The 16,500-nt window shown below is 40.5% G+C and overlaps 1 protein-coding gene across 1 annotated transcript in view; it reads right to left on the minus strand.

Annotated features, from left to right (window-relative positions):
* Window positions 1-291: 291 nt before the first annotated feature.
* Window positions 292-16,500, minus strand: part of BPGM (bisphosphoglycerate mutase) — a 124,279-nt gene continuing 108,070 nt past the window's right edge. The window contains exon 6 of the mRNA XM_055335559.1: window positions 292-1,739. Within this exon, the coding sequence (XP_055191534.1) occupies window positions 1,558-1,739 (182 nt within the window). The 3' untranslated portion in view covers window positions 292-1,557. The remainder of the gene's footprint in view (window positions 1,740-16,500) is intronic.

Below are 16,500 nucleotides of genomic sequence, written 5' to 3' on the forward strand. Positions count from 1 at the left end.
TCTGAGGTATAGCCTAGCCATAGGCTTGGAATTATAGGAAGATCTGATCTCTGAATTCTAAAGAATATTACTTGGTTAAGCAATTGGACTAAAATGAAGGGTTATGGTAGACACCACGTGTTGGTCAAAATGTAAAGCATCCACATTCCATGTCCTTATGCATCACAGATGTGGCCAGCTGTGAGCACTCCAGCTTCAGCTCTTCTTCCCAGCCATCTCCATTGGCCAGTGTGCAAAAAGAGTCCAAAGTAAGGACCAAATGAAGACCAAGCAGTAGGAAGGGTTTCAGAATTAGTTTTCTTCTATTGCCATTTACTATAAAATGAATATAAATAGATTAATCCACCAATGGAAAACCATGAAAAACTGATGAATTTTTCCCCCATGACTTTATCACTGAAATACATGTCACTTGCCTTGAAATAAGGTAAGAGTTTAAAGAAATGATGACTTACATGACCATGAGATTTAAAAATATAATCTAGAAAACAGTGTTATTGAGATTGATAAGTAATCATGTTGTCCAAGGCCTACCCATGCTGCTCTATGTTATATACACTTGCTCTTGGCTGATGAACAATACATGTTTATGACAAGTCCCAATGTACCATATTTTCCCTGCTCATGTGAATAAAATTACATGCACTATATCTTACCTTTCCCCAAACCTTGATGTTCAATTTGTAGAGAATATCCATGTAACTCTTTGAGTGTTACAGGAAGATTTTGAACCAAAGACTAGTTCAGAGGCCTTTACCTAATGTTTATCACTTTGGGGATATTTGTTTTTGGTCACAGACCTTTATTTTTAAACAAATTTTAAGTACCTAAAGCTTGAAGTTTAATACAACAGAACAAAAGGAGAATATAAACAGCTCGAGTTGTCTCCATGTTGCTAATTCTAGCAGCCAAAGGGGAATCCTACCGAACGTCAAAGAAAGGATGTCTCTGGACTAGAGACAAGGCAAAGGGCCTTATTGTTTGTTGTTGGTTTTGGTGGAGAAACCCACCTATGACTTATCCCATTTAATGGGCCTCTGGTTTTAACTAGCAAAGCATCCCTTTTCCTAGAGGAGAAGGCTAATTAGTAATAAATACTTAAGTAGAGTTTATTATCTAACATACCTTACTATCATTGCAGAAAGTCTCAGTAATATAAAAGTGAACTACTTATTGGAATAAGTAGTGCCTGTCAATAGTGAGTCAATAATGATTTATTGAATGATGAATACCTTAAACTTCACTTCTACTTGTTATTCTCCTGTCTTAGAAACTTAGGACATTGATTAAGCCCCACTGGTTACTAATTAGCCCCCATGAATAACTAATTCAAACAGGACTAGCAGGAGACTTCAGTCATGAGACTTAAAGTACTCAGGCATCCTAAAGCCTTTATCTGGGCAACATAAGTTACCTAGTTACCTATAGAAACTCTACCCCATAGCCCCATTTTGGAAAAATCAGGGGAAAATAAAGAGAGAGAAGAGAGATCAGCACCCATAAAACACTGCATGCCACTTCTTTTGCTGCTATTCCTAGCTAGCAAATGGAAAGCCTTCATTTTTCCACTCGTTTTTTCACTTTTCCTTGATCATCTATTTTCTTAATGGCAGCTTGGATGGCCTCTTGGTCGCCCAGGAACTGGTGAGGCCCAACAGCATGCAGGTTCTCATCCAGTTCCAGGAGAATGGGGACTCCAGTGGGAAGAGTGATGTTGATAATGTCTTCATCGGAGATACCTGTAGATCAGGAGAGGAATGGACAAGACATTAAAGGTGATGCAAGAGGAAGTTCTGTTCAGTTTTGTTTGTTTTAAGGTTTTTATTTATTTATTTATTTTAGAAAGAGTGAACAGAATGAGGGATAGAGTGAGAGGATCTCAGGCAGACTGTACTGAGCGCAGAGCCTGATGTGGGGCTTGATCCCCGAACCCTGAGATCATGACCCAAGTTGAAATTGAGAGTCGGATGCTTAGGTGACTGAGCCACCCAGGCGCCCCGCTGCACATTTATTGAGTCCCATATTTGCTGCATGTCTGAAACCATGCCAGATACTGGGAGGGATTCTAGCTATAGTTCCTGGAAGGAAAAAAAACTTCCCAGAAATTTAAAAAAAAAAATCTCTGTCTCTTAGACAGAGATTCCCATCACATCAAATTTTAGGACAGTAGATACCCTTCAGGGCAACCTGTTGTTCCTTCAGTTTCCCATCTAAATCCTGTACATGAACCTTCATAGTAGCGTTAGTCATAGCAGCCAAAAAGTGGAAATGTCCCTCAAATGATGAAGGGATAAATTAACTGTGGTAGCTGTGGTATAGCCACAGAGTAAAATATTATTTGGCAATAAAAAAGAATTGTGTGCTGATACATGCTACACATTGATGAACTTTGAAAATATTATACTAATATAAGCCAGTCACTATGGACTGTATGTTGTATTATTTAATTTATATAGGAAAATCTAGAGTGAGACAAATAGACTAGTGTTGCCTAGGACAAGACCAAATGGGGAAAATGAGAAGTGATAGCTAGGGTTACTTTTGAAAACAATGAAAAGAGAAGAGGGGCAAGATGGCTGAAAAGTAGGGTCCCCAAATCACCTGCCCCACTAAATTACCTAGATAAACTTCAAATCATCCAGAAAATCTATGAATTCGGCCTGAGATTTAAAGAGAGACCAGCTGGAATGCTACAGTGAGAAGAGTTCATGCTTCTATTACGGTAGGAAGACGGGGAAAAAGAAATAAACAAAAGGCATCCAAGGGTGGGGGGTGCCGCGAGGAGCCGGGCTAAGGCCGGGGTGAGAGTCCCCAGGACAGGAGAGCCCCGTCCCGGAGAAGCAGGAGCTGCACCAACCTTCCGGGCGGAAAGGGGCCCGCAGGGAGTTGGAACAGGACCCAGGAGGGCGGGGATGCCCTCGGGCTCCCTGGGACACTAACAGGCACCTGCGCCCCGGGAGAGTGCGCCGAGCTCCCTAAGGGCTGCAGCGCGAACGGCGGGACCCGGAGCAGCTCGGAGGGGCTCGGGCGGCGGCTCCGCGGAGGGGGCTGCGGGGCGGGAGCGCGAATCCAACAGCGCAGGCCCGGAGCACAGGGCGCCGGGACACAGCCCAGGATCCGGCCTCCCCCTGGGACAGGCAGAGGCCGGGAGGGCCCAGGACAGCGAGGACGCTCCTGCCCCAGCTGAGCACATCAGTGGCCCCGCCCCGGAGCCTCCAGGCCCTGCAGACCGAGAGCCCCGGAGTTACTGCGGGAGCTGACTCCAGGGCTCCAGGGCTGGCCCCGCCACTGGGGTTGTTCCTCCTGGGGCCTCACGGGGGTAAACAACCCCCACTGAGCCCTGCACCAGGCAGGGGCAGAGCAGCTCCCCCAAGTGCTAACACCTGAAAATCAGCACAGCAGGCCCCTCCCCCAGAAGACCAGCTAGAAGGACCAGTTCCAGGGGAAGTCAAGGGACTTAAAGTCTACAGAATCAGAAGATACTCCCCCGGGTTTTTTTTTTTTTTTTCCTTTTTGATTTCTGATTGCTTCCCCCACCCCTTTTCTTCTTTCTTTTTCTTTCTCTTTTTCTTCTCTTTTTTTTTTCTCTGTTTTTCTTTTTTCTTTTTCTCTTTTCTTTCCTTCTTTCTCTCCTCGCTTTTCCTCCTTTTCCCAATACAACTTGTTTTTGGCCACTCTGCACTGAGCAAAATGACTAGAAGGAAAACCTCACCTCAAAAGGAAGAATCAGAAACAGTCCTCTCTCCCACAGAGTTACAAAATCTGGATTACAATTCAATGTCAGAAAGCCAATTCAGAAGCACTATTAAACAGCTACTGGTGGCTCTAGAAAAAAGCATCAAGGACTCACGAGACTTCATGACTGCAGAATTTAGATCTAAACAGGCAGAAATTAAAAATCAATTGAATGAGATGCAATCCGAACTAGAAGTCCTAACGACGAGGGTTAACGAGGTGGAAGAACGAGTGAGTGACATAGAAGACAAGTTGATGGCAAAGAGGGAAACTGAGGAAAAAAGAGACAAACAATTAAAGGACCATGAAGACAGATTAAGGGAATTAAATGACACCCTAAGGAAGAAAAACCTACGTTTAATTGGGGTTCCCGAGGGCGCCGAAAGGGACAGAGGGCCAGAATATGTATTTGAACAAATCCTAGCTGAAAACTTTCCCAATCTGGGAAGGGAAACAGGCATTCAGATCCAGGAAATAGAGAGATCCCCCCTAAAATCAATAAAAACCGTTCAACACCTCGACATTTAATAGTGAAGCTTGCAAATTTCAAAGATAAAGAGAAGATCCTTAAAGCAGCAAGAGACAAGAAGTCCCGGACTTTCATGGGGAGGAATATTAGGGTAACAGCAGACCTCTCCACAGAGACCTGGCAGGCCAGAAAGGGCTGGCAGGATATATTCAGGGTCCTAAATGAGAAGAACATGCAACCAAGAATACTTTATCCAGCAAGGCTCTCATTCAAAATGGAAGGAGAGATAAAGAGCTTCCAAGACAGTCAGGAACTGAAAGAATATGTGACCTCCAAACCAGCTCTGCAAGAAATTTTAAGGGGGACTCTTAAAATTCCCCTTTAAGAAGTTCAGTGGAACAATCCACAAAAACAAGGACTGAATAGATATCATGATGACACTAAACTCATATCTGTCAATAGTAACTCTGAACGTGAACGGGCTTAATGACCCCATCAAAAGGCGCAGGGTTTCAGACTGGATAAAAAAGCAGGACCCATCTATTTGCTGTCTACAAGAGACTCATTTTAGACAGAAGGACACCTACAACCTGAAAATAAAAGGTTGGAGAACCATTTACCATTCAAATGGTTCTCAAAAGAAAGCAGGGGTAGCCATCCTTATATCAGATAAACTAAAATTTACCCCGAAGACAGTAGTGAGAGACGAAGAGGGACACTATATCATACTTAAAGGATCTATCCAGCAAGAGGACTTAACAATCCTCAATATATATGCCCTGAATGTGGGAGCTGCCAAATACTTAAACGAATTATTAACCAAAGTGAAGAAATACTTAGATAATAATACACTTATACTTGGTGACTTCAATCTAGCTCTCTCTACACTTGATAGGTCTTCTAAACACAACATCTCCAAAGAAACGAGAGCTTTAAATGATACACTGGACCAGATAGATTTCACAGATATCTACAGAACTTTACATCCAAACTCAACTGAATACACATTCTTCTCAAGTGCACATGGAACTTTCTCCAGAATAGACCACATACTGGGTCACAAATCGGGTCTGAACCGATACCAAAAGATTGGCATCGTCCCCTGCATATTCTCAGACCATAACGCCTTGAAATTAGAACTCAATCACAAGAAGAAGTTTGGAAGGACCTCAAACACGTGGAGGTTAAGGACCATCCTGCTAAAAGATAAAAGGGTCAACCAGGAAATTAAGGAAGAATTAAAAAGATTCATGGAAACTAATGAGAATGAAGATACAACTGTTCAAAATCTTTGGGATGCAGCAAAAGCAATCCTGAGGGGGAAATACATCGCAATACAAGCATCCATTCAAAAACTGGAAAGAACTCAAATACAAAAGCTAACCTTACACATAAAGGAGCTAGAGAAGAAGCAGCAGATCGACCCTACGCCTATCAGAAGAAGAGAGTTAATTAAGATTCGAGCAGAACTCAACAAAATTGAGACCAGAAGAACTGTGGAACAGATCAACAAAACCAGGAGTTGGTTCTTTGAAAGAATTAATAAGATAGATAAACCATTAGCCAGCCTTATTAAAAAGAGAGAGAAGACTCAAATTAAAATCAGAATGAGAAAGGAGAGATCACTACCAACACCAAGGAAATACAAACGATTTTAAAAACATATTATGAACAGCTATAAGCCAATAAATTAGGCAATCTAGAAGAAATGGACGCATTCCTGGAAAGCCACAAACTACCAAAACTGGAACAGGAAGAAATAGAAAACATGAACAGGCCAATAACCAGGGAGGAAATCGAAGAAGTCATCCAAAACCTCCCAAGACACAAGAGTCCAGGGCCAGATGGCTTCCCTGGGGAATTCTATGAAACGTTTAAAGAAGAAACCATACCTATTCTACTAAGCTGTTTGGAAAGATAGAAAGAGATGGAGTACTTCCAAATTCGTTCTATGAGGCCAGCATCACCTTAATTCCAAAACCAGACAAAGACCCCACCAAAAAGGAGAATTACACACCAATATCCCTGATGAACATGGATGCAAAATCTCAACAAGATACTAGCCAATAGGATCCAACAACACATTAAGAAAATTGTTCACCATGACCAAGTAGGATTTATCCCCGGGACACAAGGCTGGTTCAACACTCGTAAAACAATCAATGTGATTCATCATATCAGCAAGAGAAAAACCAAGAACCATATGATCCTCTCATTAGATGCAGAGAAAGCATTTGACAAAATACAGCATCCATTCCTGATCAAAACTCTTCAGAGTGTAGGGATAGAGGGAACTTTCCTCGACATCTTAAAAGCCACCTACGAAAAGCCCACAGCAAATATCATTCTCAATGGGGAAGCACTGGGAGCCTTTCCCCTAAGATCAGGAACAAGACAGGGATGTCCACTCTCACCACTGCTATTCAACATAGTACTGGAAGTCCTAGCCTCAGCAATCAGACAACAAAAAGACATTAAAGGCATTCAAATTGGCAAAGAAGAAGTCAAACTCTCCCTCTTCGCCGATGACATGATACTCTACATAGAAAACCCAAAAGCCTCCACCCCAAGATTGCTAGAACTCATACAGCAATTTGGTAGTGTGGCAGGATACAAAATCAATGCCCAGAAATCAATGGCATTCCTATACACTAACAATGAGACTGAAGAAAGAGAAATTAAGGAGTCAATCCCATTTACAATTGCACCCAAAAGCATAAGATACCTAGGAATAAACCTAACCAAAGAGGTAAAGGATCTATACCCTAAAAACTATAGAACACTTCTGAAAGAAATTGAGGAAGACACAAAGAGATGGAAAAATATTCCATGCTCATGGATTGGCAGAATTAATATTGTGAAAATGTCAATGTTACCCAGGGCAATTTACACATTTAATGCAATCCCTATCAAAATACCATGGACTTTCTTCAGAGACGTAGAACAAATTATTTTAAGATTTGTGTGGAATCAGAAAAGACCCCGAATAGCCCGGAATTTTAAAAAAGAAAACCATAGCTGGGGGCATCACAGTGCCAGATTTCAGGTTGTACTACAAAGCTGTGGTCATCAAGACAGTGTGGTACTGGCACAAAAACAGACACATAGATCAATGGAACAGAATAGAGAACCCAGAAGTAGACCCTGAACTTTATGGTCAACTAATATTCAATAAAGGAGGAAAGACGATCCACTGGAAGAAAGACAGTCTCTTCAATAAATGGTGCTGGGAAAATTGGACATCCACATGCAGAAGAATGAAACTAGACCACTCTCTTGCACCATACACAAAGATAAGCTCAAAATGGATGAAAGATCTAAATGTGAGACAAGAATCCATCAAAATCCTAGAGGAGAACACAGGCAACACCCTTTTTGAACTCAGCCACAGTAACTTCTTGCAAGATACATCCACGAAGGCAAAAGAAACAAAAGCAAAATTGAACTATTGGGACTTCATCAAGATAAGAAGCTTTTGCACAGCAAAGGATACAGTCAACAAAACTAAAAGACAACCTACAGAATGGGAGAAGATATTTGCTAATGACGTATCAGATAAAGGGCTAGTGTCCAAGATCTATAAAGAACTTATTAAACTCAACACCAAAGAAACAAACAATCCAATCATGAAATGGGCAAAAGACATGAAGAGAAATCTCACAGAGGAAGACATAGACATGGCCAACATGCACATGAGAAAATGCTCTGCATCACTGGCCATCAGGGAAATACAAATCAAAACCACAATGAGATACCACCTCACACCAGTGAGAATGGGGAAAATTAACAAGGCAGGAAACAACAAATGTTGGAGAGGATGTGGAGAAAAGGGAAACCTCTTACACTGTTGGTGGGAATGTGAACTGGTGCAGCCACTCTGGAAAACTGTGTGGAGGTTCCTCAAAGAGTTAAAAATAGACCTGCCCTACGACCCAGCAATTGCACTGTTGGGGATTTACCCCAAAGATTCAGATGCAATGAAACGCCGGGACACCTGCACCCCGATGTTTCTAGCAGCAATGTCCACAATAGCCAAACTGTGTAAGGAGCCTCGGTGTCCATCGAAAGATGAATGGATAAAGAAGATGTGATTTATGTATACAATGGAATATTCCTCAGCCATTAGAAACGACAAATACCCACCATTTGCTTCAACGTGGATGGAACTGGAGGGTATTATGCTGAGTGAAGTAAGTCAATCGGAGAAGGACAAACAGTGTATGTTCTCATTCATTTGCGGAATATGAGTAATAGTGAAAGGGAATATAAGGGAAGGGAGAAGAAATGTGTGGGAAATATTAGAAAGGGACACAGAACATGGGGACTCCTAACTCTGGGAAACGAACTAGGGGTGATGGAAGGGGAGGAGGGCGGAGGGTGGGGGTGAATGGGTGACGGGCACTGAGGGGGGCATTTGACGGGATGAGCACTGGGTGTTATTCTGTATGTTGGTAAATTGAACACCAAGAAAAAATAAATTTATTATTAAAAAAAAAGAAAAAGAAAACAATGAAATTGTTCCAAAATGGACTGTGGTGATGGATGTACACATACTAAAAGCCACTGAACTCTATTCTTTATATGGGTGAACTGTATACTGTGTAAAGTATATCTCAGTGAAGCTGTTAAAAAATATGAAACAGATCCAGAAAAGTTAATAAAATTTCTCAAATCACAGGACTGTTAGGGCAATAAATTTGGAGCCGGGTTTTTTTATTTCCAAATGCCAGGACTTCAACTCTGGTCATCTGTCTGTGGCTACTTCCACAACTGTATAGGGAGAGAAGAGAATGTCTGCATCCATGCTGTGCCCTTGTGAGGAGCTGGGTACTAACTAAGCAGTAGCATCTAGTGTTCTCCTGTTTTCAGGACTGGTAAAGGATATGAAAGATTTGTCTGATGTCTTTGAAACAGCTAAGACACTGGGATCATGATGGGCCAAGTTTAGGGGTTGTAATCTGTGACTTTAGATAAGAGTTCTAGGTCTTTGGCAAGAGACTAGAGCACACTTGGGACTCTCTTGTTTGACCATGGCCCCAGATCTATCCAGATCCTGACAGGTCCTCTCTTTAGTATCAGCACCCTCAAGCTCATGCCTGTGGCTTAGATAATAACTCACTTTTGTGTGGGACCAAATCAAAGAGCCAACTAAACAAAAGCCATGAGAACTATAATATTTCACCTACAAAGGAAGGAGAGCGCAACAAAAATAGAAACACTTCCAATAAATAAAGTTGACATTCCACTTTAATGACTACTCAAATCATTCACACAGCAGACTAATTACTTACACATATTTAAAATACTTAGACTGGTTAATAATCAGTCAATGAGACTTAAGAGACTGAAATTTTAAAAATAGCAAACTAGGAAAAAACACAGTAAAGCTATTACTCATTACTCAATTTTTGCATAAGCCATTCTTCATCCTGAGAAAGTTAAGCAAGCAGAAGTCCTAAGGCTAGAATAATGCATCTGCACTGAATTAAGCCAAATTGAATCAATACTACATTATGCAATACTGTATTATAAATTCATTAACTGGCACATCATATGAAGGTTAAAATGAGTGGACAAACAGCACATCCCCTGTCTGATAACTGCCCTAGATTTTTTTATACGGCATCCAAGAATGTATTGAAGGGAATCATCAGAGTCCTCACCCAGCAACAACCCCTCTGTATCACTCCCCATCCACAGCAACCCCTTCTTGAACCCCCAACCATTGTCTTTAATCCTTTTTTTTTTTTTTAAAGTAGTCTCCACAGCCAGCATGGAGTCCAACACAGGGCTTGAATTCATGACCCTGAGATCAAGACCTGAGCTGAGGCTGACTGAGCTACCCAGGCGGCCCTGTCTTTAATTTTTGAATCTTCACATAGGAGCATGTAAAAGTTAACTGCAATCAATCTAAATGACTGGAACATTTCAAGTAAGAAATAAGGAAAATTTATGGTAAGTCAAAGGGGTAACTCAATGATAATATGGGGAGAAATTCAAACAACTTCATTTTCTGCATACGAGATTAACTTCAGAAAGTTAAATCTGCACCTGTGAGCCCCACCACCCCAGGTCATTATAGCAGGAAGAGGAACCACAGCCAGTTATTAATATCACTGTTACATATATATGCTACAGCACACACACTTGGCCTTCTATTAGAGGTGGCTGCACAAATGCTTGCCTCTCCCACCAGGATTACAAACTCCTTGAAAACAAGGCCATGTTCTCATCCAGCCCTGCAACCTATGCTCTTAGAACAGTTCCTTAGCCACTGTGAGAATTTAGTAAATGTTTGTTCAACTGTAAAGACCTTAGTATATGTTGGCTGCCACGATCCAGAAATCATTTAGCTATATGATCTACTATTACAACTGTATGTATTATATGAATGTACTTTTTACATATAAATACAGTAAGGAATAAAATATTAACTAAAAACTAATGCATGAAGCCTATACATGAAAGCACTCTGAAAACTTTGCCAGTGGTACACTATTGGTCAAATTTCAGGAAGAGATCAAAATGGAGACATATGCTCCTCAAAAGTAAAGATTTTGCATGTCCAGTTCTAGAGGCTATATCCTGTATCAAGAACAGTGCCTGAACTGATAGGGCCCTCAGCATGTAGCTGAAATGAATAAATCTGAACCCTTTGAGCTCTCCAATTAAATCTAGTTTTATACTGTTGAAACCTTGATGAAAGATTGTTTCCTTTATAACCTTCCAAGAAAAGAGAGTGCAGAAGCCTCTTAGCCTTGAAGAAGAGGTTGTTTACATTTAGTGCTAATAAGCAATCCAATTTGTCTTCCATATATTTTCTTTGATTTCTTCCAAAGGGTTGGCTCAAAATCTTTGAATCTTGGGGAACAGGAGAAAAGATGTCTGGGGAGACAGAGCTGTCTGGGGAGACAGAGCTGTCCAGGGATGAGAGCAAACCCTGAACCTATAGCACATATTTTTGGAAACTAGGAAAAGAGGGAACCCATTTTGGTCAATTCATTTGACCTTGAGGTGCCACTCATGACCCCCTATACTTTTCCCAAGCAAGGAAGTCACAATTCAAGCCCCACTGATGGGCGATTTGTGATGAGAGGTCTGTATGCTTTTGCAAAAATAAGAATTGACACAAGAGACTCAATTTCATAGAAGATATACCTATTTTTAATTAGAATTCCTTAAGGTTTGGATGCTATTACTATAACTTAAAGATAGGCTGGGAAGCAATTGGGGTATATGATATATAAAGGGGTATATGATGATAGGATCACAGCCTCTAATTTAGAATAAGGCAGAGAGAAGAATCCACTCCACATTGAATTTTATAGTAAAATAGCCTACAACTTTTAAAAATAAAGGTTTTTATAGATCAATTATACTTCTAATAAGAGAAAGGTTAACCATACCACCAGACAAGCATTCACTTTGCAGGAGAGGCCTGAATTTGCAGCTTCTGAAAATATCACACTAAAATGCCAAAGGTGATACGCTCCTCAGTGCCACCCCCAACAGCTGGCCCCAGCTGACCTGCCCTCCCTGCTTCTCTAATTTCGCCTCATGGCTTCTTTGCCTTGCCATGTGTGCAGCTGCACACAATTCTTCAGGGATCAAACCTGTTGTTCGTGAGTCTCCTGCATGCCACTCTGATTCCAAACTAGAGACTGCCTAGTCCTGTGCTTGAACCCAGACTAAACAATCCACTTCCGCTGGCAAGATGCAGACTACATCCAAGGCTTCAGTTCATTGCCTGGCTTTTCCTTCAGTGTGGGCCAGCAGGAAACAAACAGGAAGTGACTATGCCAACCACAGAGAAAGAAACACACGCCTGTCTGGAACGCTGCAGAACAGGATGCTCTAGATACTAAGCCTGTGTTAGGAGCTTTCACATGGTGGTACTCTGTGAGAAGTATGTCTGAGTCTAGCCCTGCTTTTGCCTGGATTTATTAGCACAGCAGTGATAACCATTTTGCTGCTAAAAATAGATGAAGCCCTCCCTTAGGTAGGAATTTTCTAACTATATATTATCTCCTGGGTCTGTCTGAAGTCTTGTTTCTTTTGAAAGTATTAAGAGCTACTTTCAAGTTAAAAGTAATGGAATCCCCCCAATTATCTACAGTTAAAAAGCAGAGATATTAAATTAGCAATTGGCAGGGGAGAGGCTGTCCTGATCAGGAAAGAAGCGTATCCTGGGCACTGACATGTGGTTCTTGGGTTTGCACTTCTTGTACAAGACTGCTGCCTCGCTCTGAATTCAGAACACTTGCCTCACTGCACCGTTCCTACTCCTGCATTGACCTACTCCTAGACCGGCTGGTTGGGAGAAGGAAGAAAAGTCAGAAGACCCCATGATGACTAGGGAATTCAGAGGCAAGTGAGCAGAAATCACAGTGGTGCAGAAAAAGCTTTACTGGAAGAGCTCACAACCCCCAAGTACAAAGCTTCATGGTGTGGCAATTTATAGCTAATTTATGAAGACAGGCTTTGGTGATTCCCTACGCGGTCCATGGTTTAAACGCTGAGTAAACACAGCACCAACTGCTCCCAGAAAGCATACCAGTGCCCTCCAGGTTAGTTTTCAAAGGCAAAGGTAGGTGTATATGTAGCAACCTTCCTTTAATTCTACTATTTGACAGTCAACTAATATTGGCCTATTATTTTGTGCAACAAAAGGCATGGTCCCCATTAGGGCAATGGTCATTTCACTGGATAAAAGCAAGACTTTTTAAATTGAGGTATAATATACATACAGTAAAATTCACCCTTTCGAGTGTACAGAATAATTTTATGATCCCCCCAAATTTCCTTGTACCCCTTTGCAGCCTGCCCTTTCTTCACCGATCTGTTTTCTGATTTGATAATATTGCTTTTTTGTGAATGGTAAATAAATGGAGTCATACAATGCACAATTTGTTGCTTTAAAAAATAATAGAAATTTATTTTCTTATGGTTGTAGAGCTATCAAGGTCTGAGGCCTCTCTCCTTGGTTTGTAGATGGCTGTCATCTCCCTGTGCCTTCACATGTCTGTGTCCTGATCTCTTATGAGGACACCAATTATGTTGTACTAGGGCCACCCTAGTGGCCCCATTTTACTTTAATTACCTCTTTAAAAAATCCTATGTCCAAATATGGTCATATTCTGAATTACTGGGGCCTGAGACTTCAAGAGGATTGCACAATATATAGCTTTTTGAATTCAGTGTCTTTCACTTAGCATAAAGCAGCTGAGATTCACCCATGATGTTGGGTGTATCAGTAGTCTGCTCCTTTTTATCTAAAGCAGTTTCTTTAGGTAAAACAGCTTAGTGATCAATGATTGGTCAACTGAAATAAAAACTATGACCTAGATACACTAAAAAGCAGAGTAAAACACAGGATTGAAGAACAGCTTTCCAGCCAGTTCAGAGCCTTGCCCTAGTTCCTATGTTAAACAGGATACATATGTAAAATGCCTAGAACTGCACATAGCACACAGCATGCACTCAAAATAGGGCCACCTTGTATAGCTGTGCTAGGGAACACCATACACGAACCACAATGTTAGGGTAACAGCAATAATAATTGGAGACTCGGTTCCATCAAATTAACTTTTAATGGTTTACCTGCCAAGGATACTCTTGACTCAGCTTCTTAAAACATGGTATTCCAAACAAAAAATAGAACAAGGGAAGGGCTACTTTTCAGAAAAAAAATTAAAACAAAAAAGCCCAGACAGTAATCATGTGTGGAGACTCAGCGAACTGGGTTTGGGTGGAGTTCACGACTCCAACTAATTATCATGATCATGGCTAAGTCATCTGAAGTCTGTCTGGGTTTCATTTTCCTTCAACAGCACCTGTCTTCTTTTTCACAAATGGAAAAAGTGTCAGTAAGGACTTGACTGCTTATAAGGTAAAGTCGTCATACCACCAAATAGTTGAGAAACAAAATAATGTCGTAAGAACCAACACTCTTCATTGTTGAGGTATATACGATATAGGGTAGATGTGTAACACTAGTATACTTTCAAGTAAAAGGATCATAAGGCACTTTGAGATTTTGGGGTAAACCAAAAATATAAGCAGTTATTTAATGGGGTCATCATCCTTCCTACCCCAAGTTATAGTCTTTAAATAATAAAGTATTTTTGTGATATGACAATATGCTGTCATTGGATTCTATCAGCTATCACCCTCCTCCCCAGCAGGAAGTAGCAGGTTTAGGTCTGTCGAATGGTTTAAGGACAATACAGGGAAACCGCCCCAGTTCCTTGAAAGATCCTGTTTATAGGGGAGAGTTTTATATAAACATACCTAGAAAGCATGCCTGTGAATCAGATGAATCTACAATCACAAGCATTCTTACTTTGTAATCAATGCAAAGAATTTAGCAACTTTTGTTTTTACAGAAAGTGTGGAATCTTATCAGAGCCATTTCAAGGATTCATTCTTACTATTAGTGAAGGCTAACATCTTTATAAGGTGACCATATGACTTATCATTCAAGTGGGGCACTTTTGAAAATGAAAGGAGAGGCTATTAATAATTGCTCTGGGCCAACAGGTATTAACCAGAAAATGACTAATGGTCATATGTATGTACATACGTAACTATACAGTAAGAATAAAGTGGCGATTAAAGATGGTAAATTTTAGGACATGTTTTTAACACAATGAACACATATAAATTGACAAGTAGTCCTTACTATCAGATAAAAATCTGTATGTTCCCCCTAAAGTAATTTTTTGGAGTCTTAAAAAGTCAGCATCCAAATTCAAAGGAATGTTTTCTTTTAGGTTGGGCCTTTATCAAGTACCACAGAAAGCCCTGTAAAATTTGAGCTCCTGAAAGTCAGACATGCAAGTTAAGAGGATTCATGTTGCTATTCCTATTCTGGTGAACATATACATCCAGAATCAATTTTTTAAAATCTAAAATCTCACTAAGAAATGACATGTTAGAAATAACACATGATATCTTCTGATCTTGGGAAAGTCACTTATACTTAATTCTTAGAGCTATGACAGAATACTTGGATCTTATTTTTCAATATACACTATAAGAGAAATCTCTTAGTGGAGATTGGTGTCTAGGGAACTCCTAAAGTAAGACATGATAACTAATTTATCAAGTGATCCTAAAATCTAGTTTAGTCCATTTCACGGACATGAAATAATTTCTTCCATGTTAGGCGTTGGAAGCCATTATAGGAAATCACAGCGACATCAAAGAGCTCCACGAATCTTAACAGCACCACCAGGGGGTACTAACAGGCCAAAAAGGAGCAAAGTTGTTCTCTGACCCAGGATGGATGAGCCCCGATTACATACCAGCCTTATGTCTTCTATGGACAGATCCCAATCTTCCCATCCACTCCATTTGTTTCCCTACCTATGGACTTGTGCCAAATGGCATATTATGGATTTTGTCATTTTTTCCCCCTGAATATCGGCCATCCTTCCTGGTCACCAACCCTCCCATTTCCAGTCCCTGTCTCATCTACACCTCCCCTGTCCTTGGCTTGCAGACATCTGCCAACTCCATACCCTTTCTATTTTCACATACTTCCAACTCGAATCTCCTCATACCATTTACCTCTTCCAGCATGAACACTGCTGTTTTAAATTAATTATCTCCAAATAAAAACATATTGTCTAAGGCCTATATTATAGGGATAGGGATAGGAATTGCAATTTAAGGTTGCTTCAATTTCATTAAGCCCTGAAAGGTGATTCTGTTCTATCATCCAACTTAAAAAAAAAAAAAAAAAAAAAAAAAAGACCTTCAGAAGAAAGTTTAAATAAAGCGTGAGGACTAATGTCTGCTCATTTTTCATCAATCCCTATAAATCCATTTCTGCCCTAGTGGTCAAAGTTGTATTTTGTTTTATCTTTTCCTTATTCTGTACTCCACATCCATGCATACCTACTTTGATAGCATTTCCATATATTTGCCCTGAAATATTTTTTTCTAGGCCAAAGTCAAATCCTTTCTTCCTTCAATCCCATTGACTAAACTACTTGAGCAGCTTTAATTAGAAATTCACATACCATACCATTTACCCACATAAACTATACAGTTTGATGGTTTTTAGTATATTCAGATTTGTATAACCATCATTACAACCAATTGTAGCACATTTTCACAACCCTGACATGAAAACCTGTACCCAACCACAGTCACTCTTCATTCCACACCCCCTTTACCTCCACCCCGGGCCTAGGAAACAAATAATCTGTTCTCTGTCTCTAAAGATTTGGTCAGGCTGATATTTCATTTAAGTAGAATTGTAAAATATACGCTCCTTTGTGACTGGTTTC

The sequence above is a fragment of the Nyctereutes procyonoides genome, unplaced genomic scaffold, assembly GCF_905146905.1.
Source record: "Nyctereutes procyonoides isolate TBG_1078 unplaced genomic scaffold, NYPRO_anot_genome, whole genome shotgun sequence".
Lineage (NCBI taxonomy): Eukaryota > Metazoa > Chordata > Mammalia > Carnivora > Canidae > Nyctereutes > Nyctereutes procyonoides.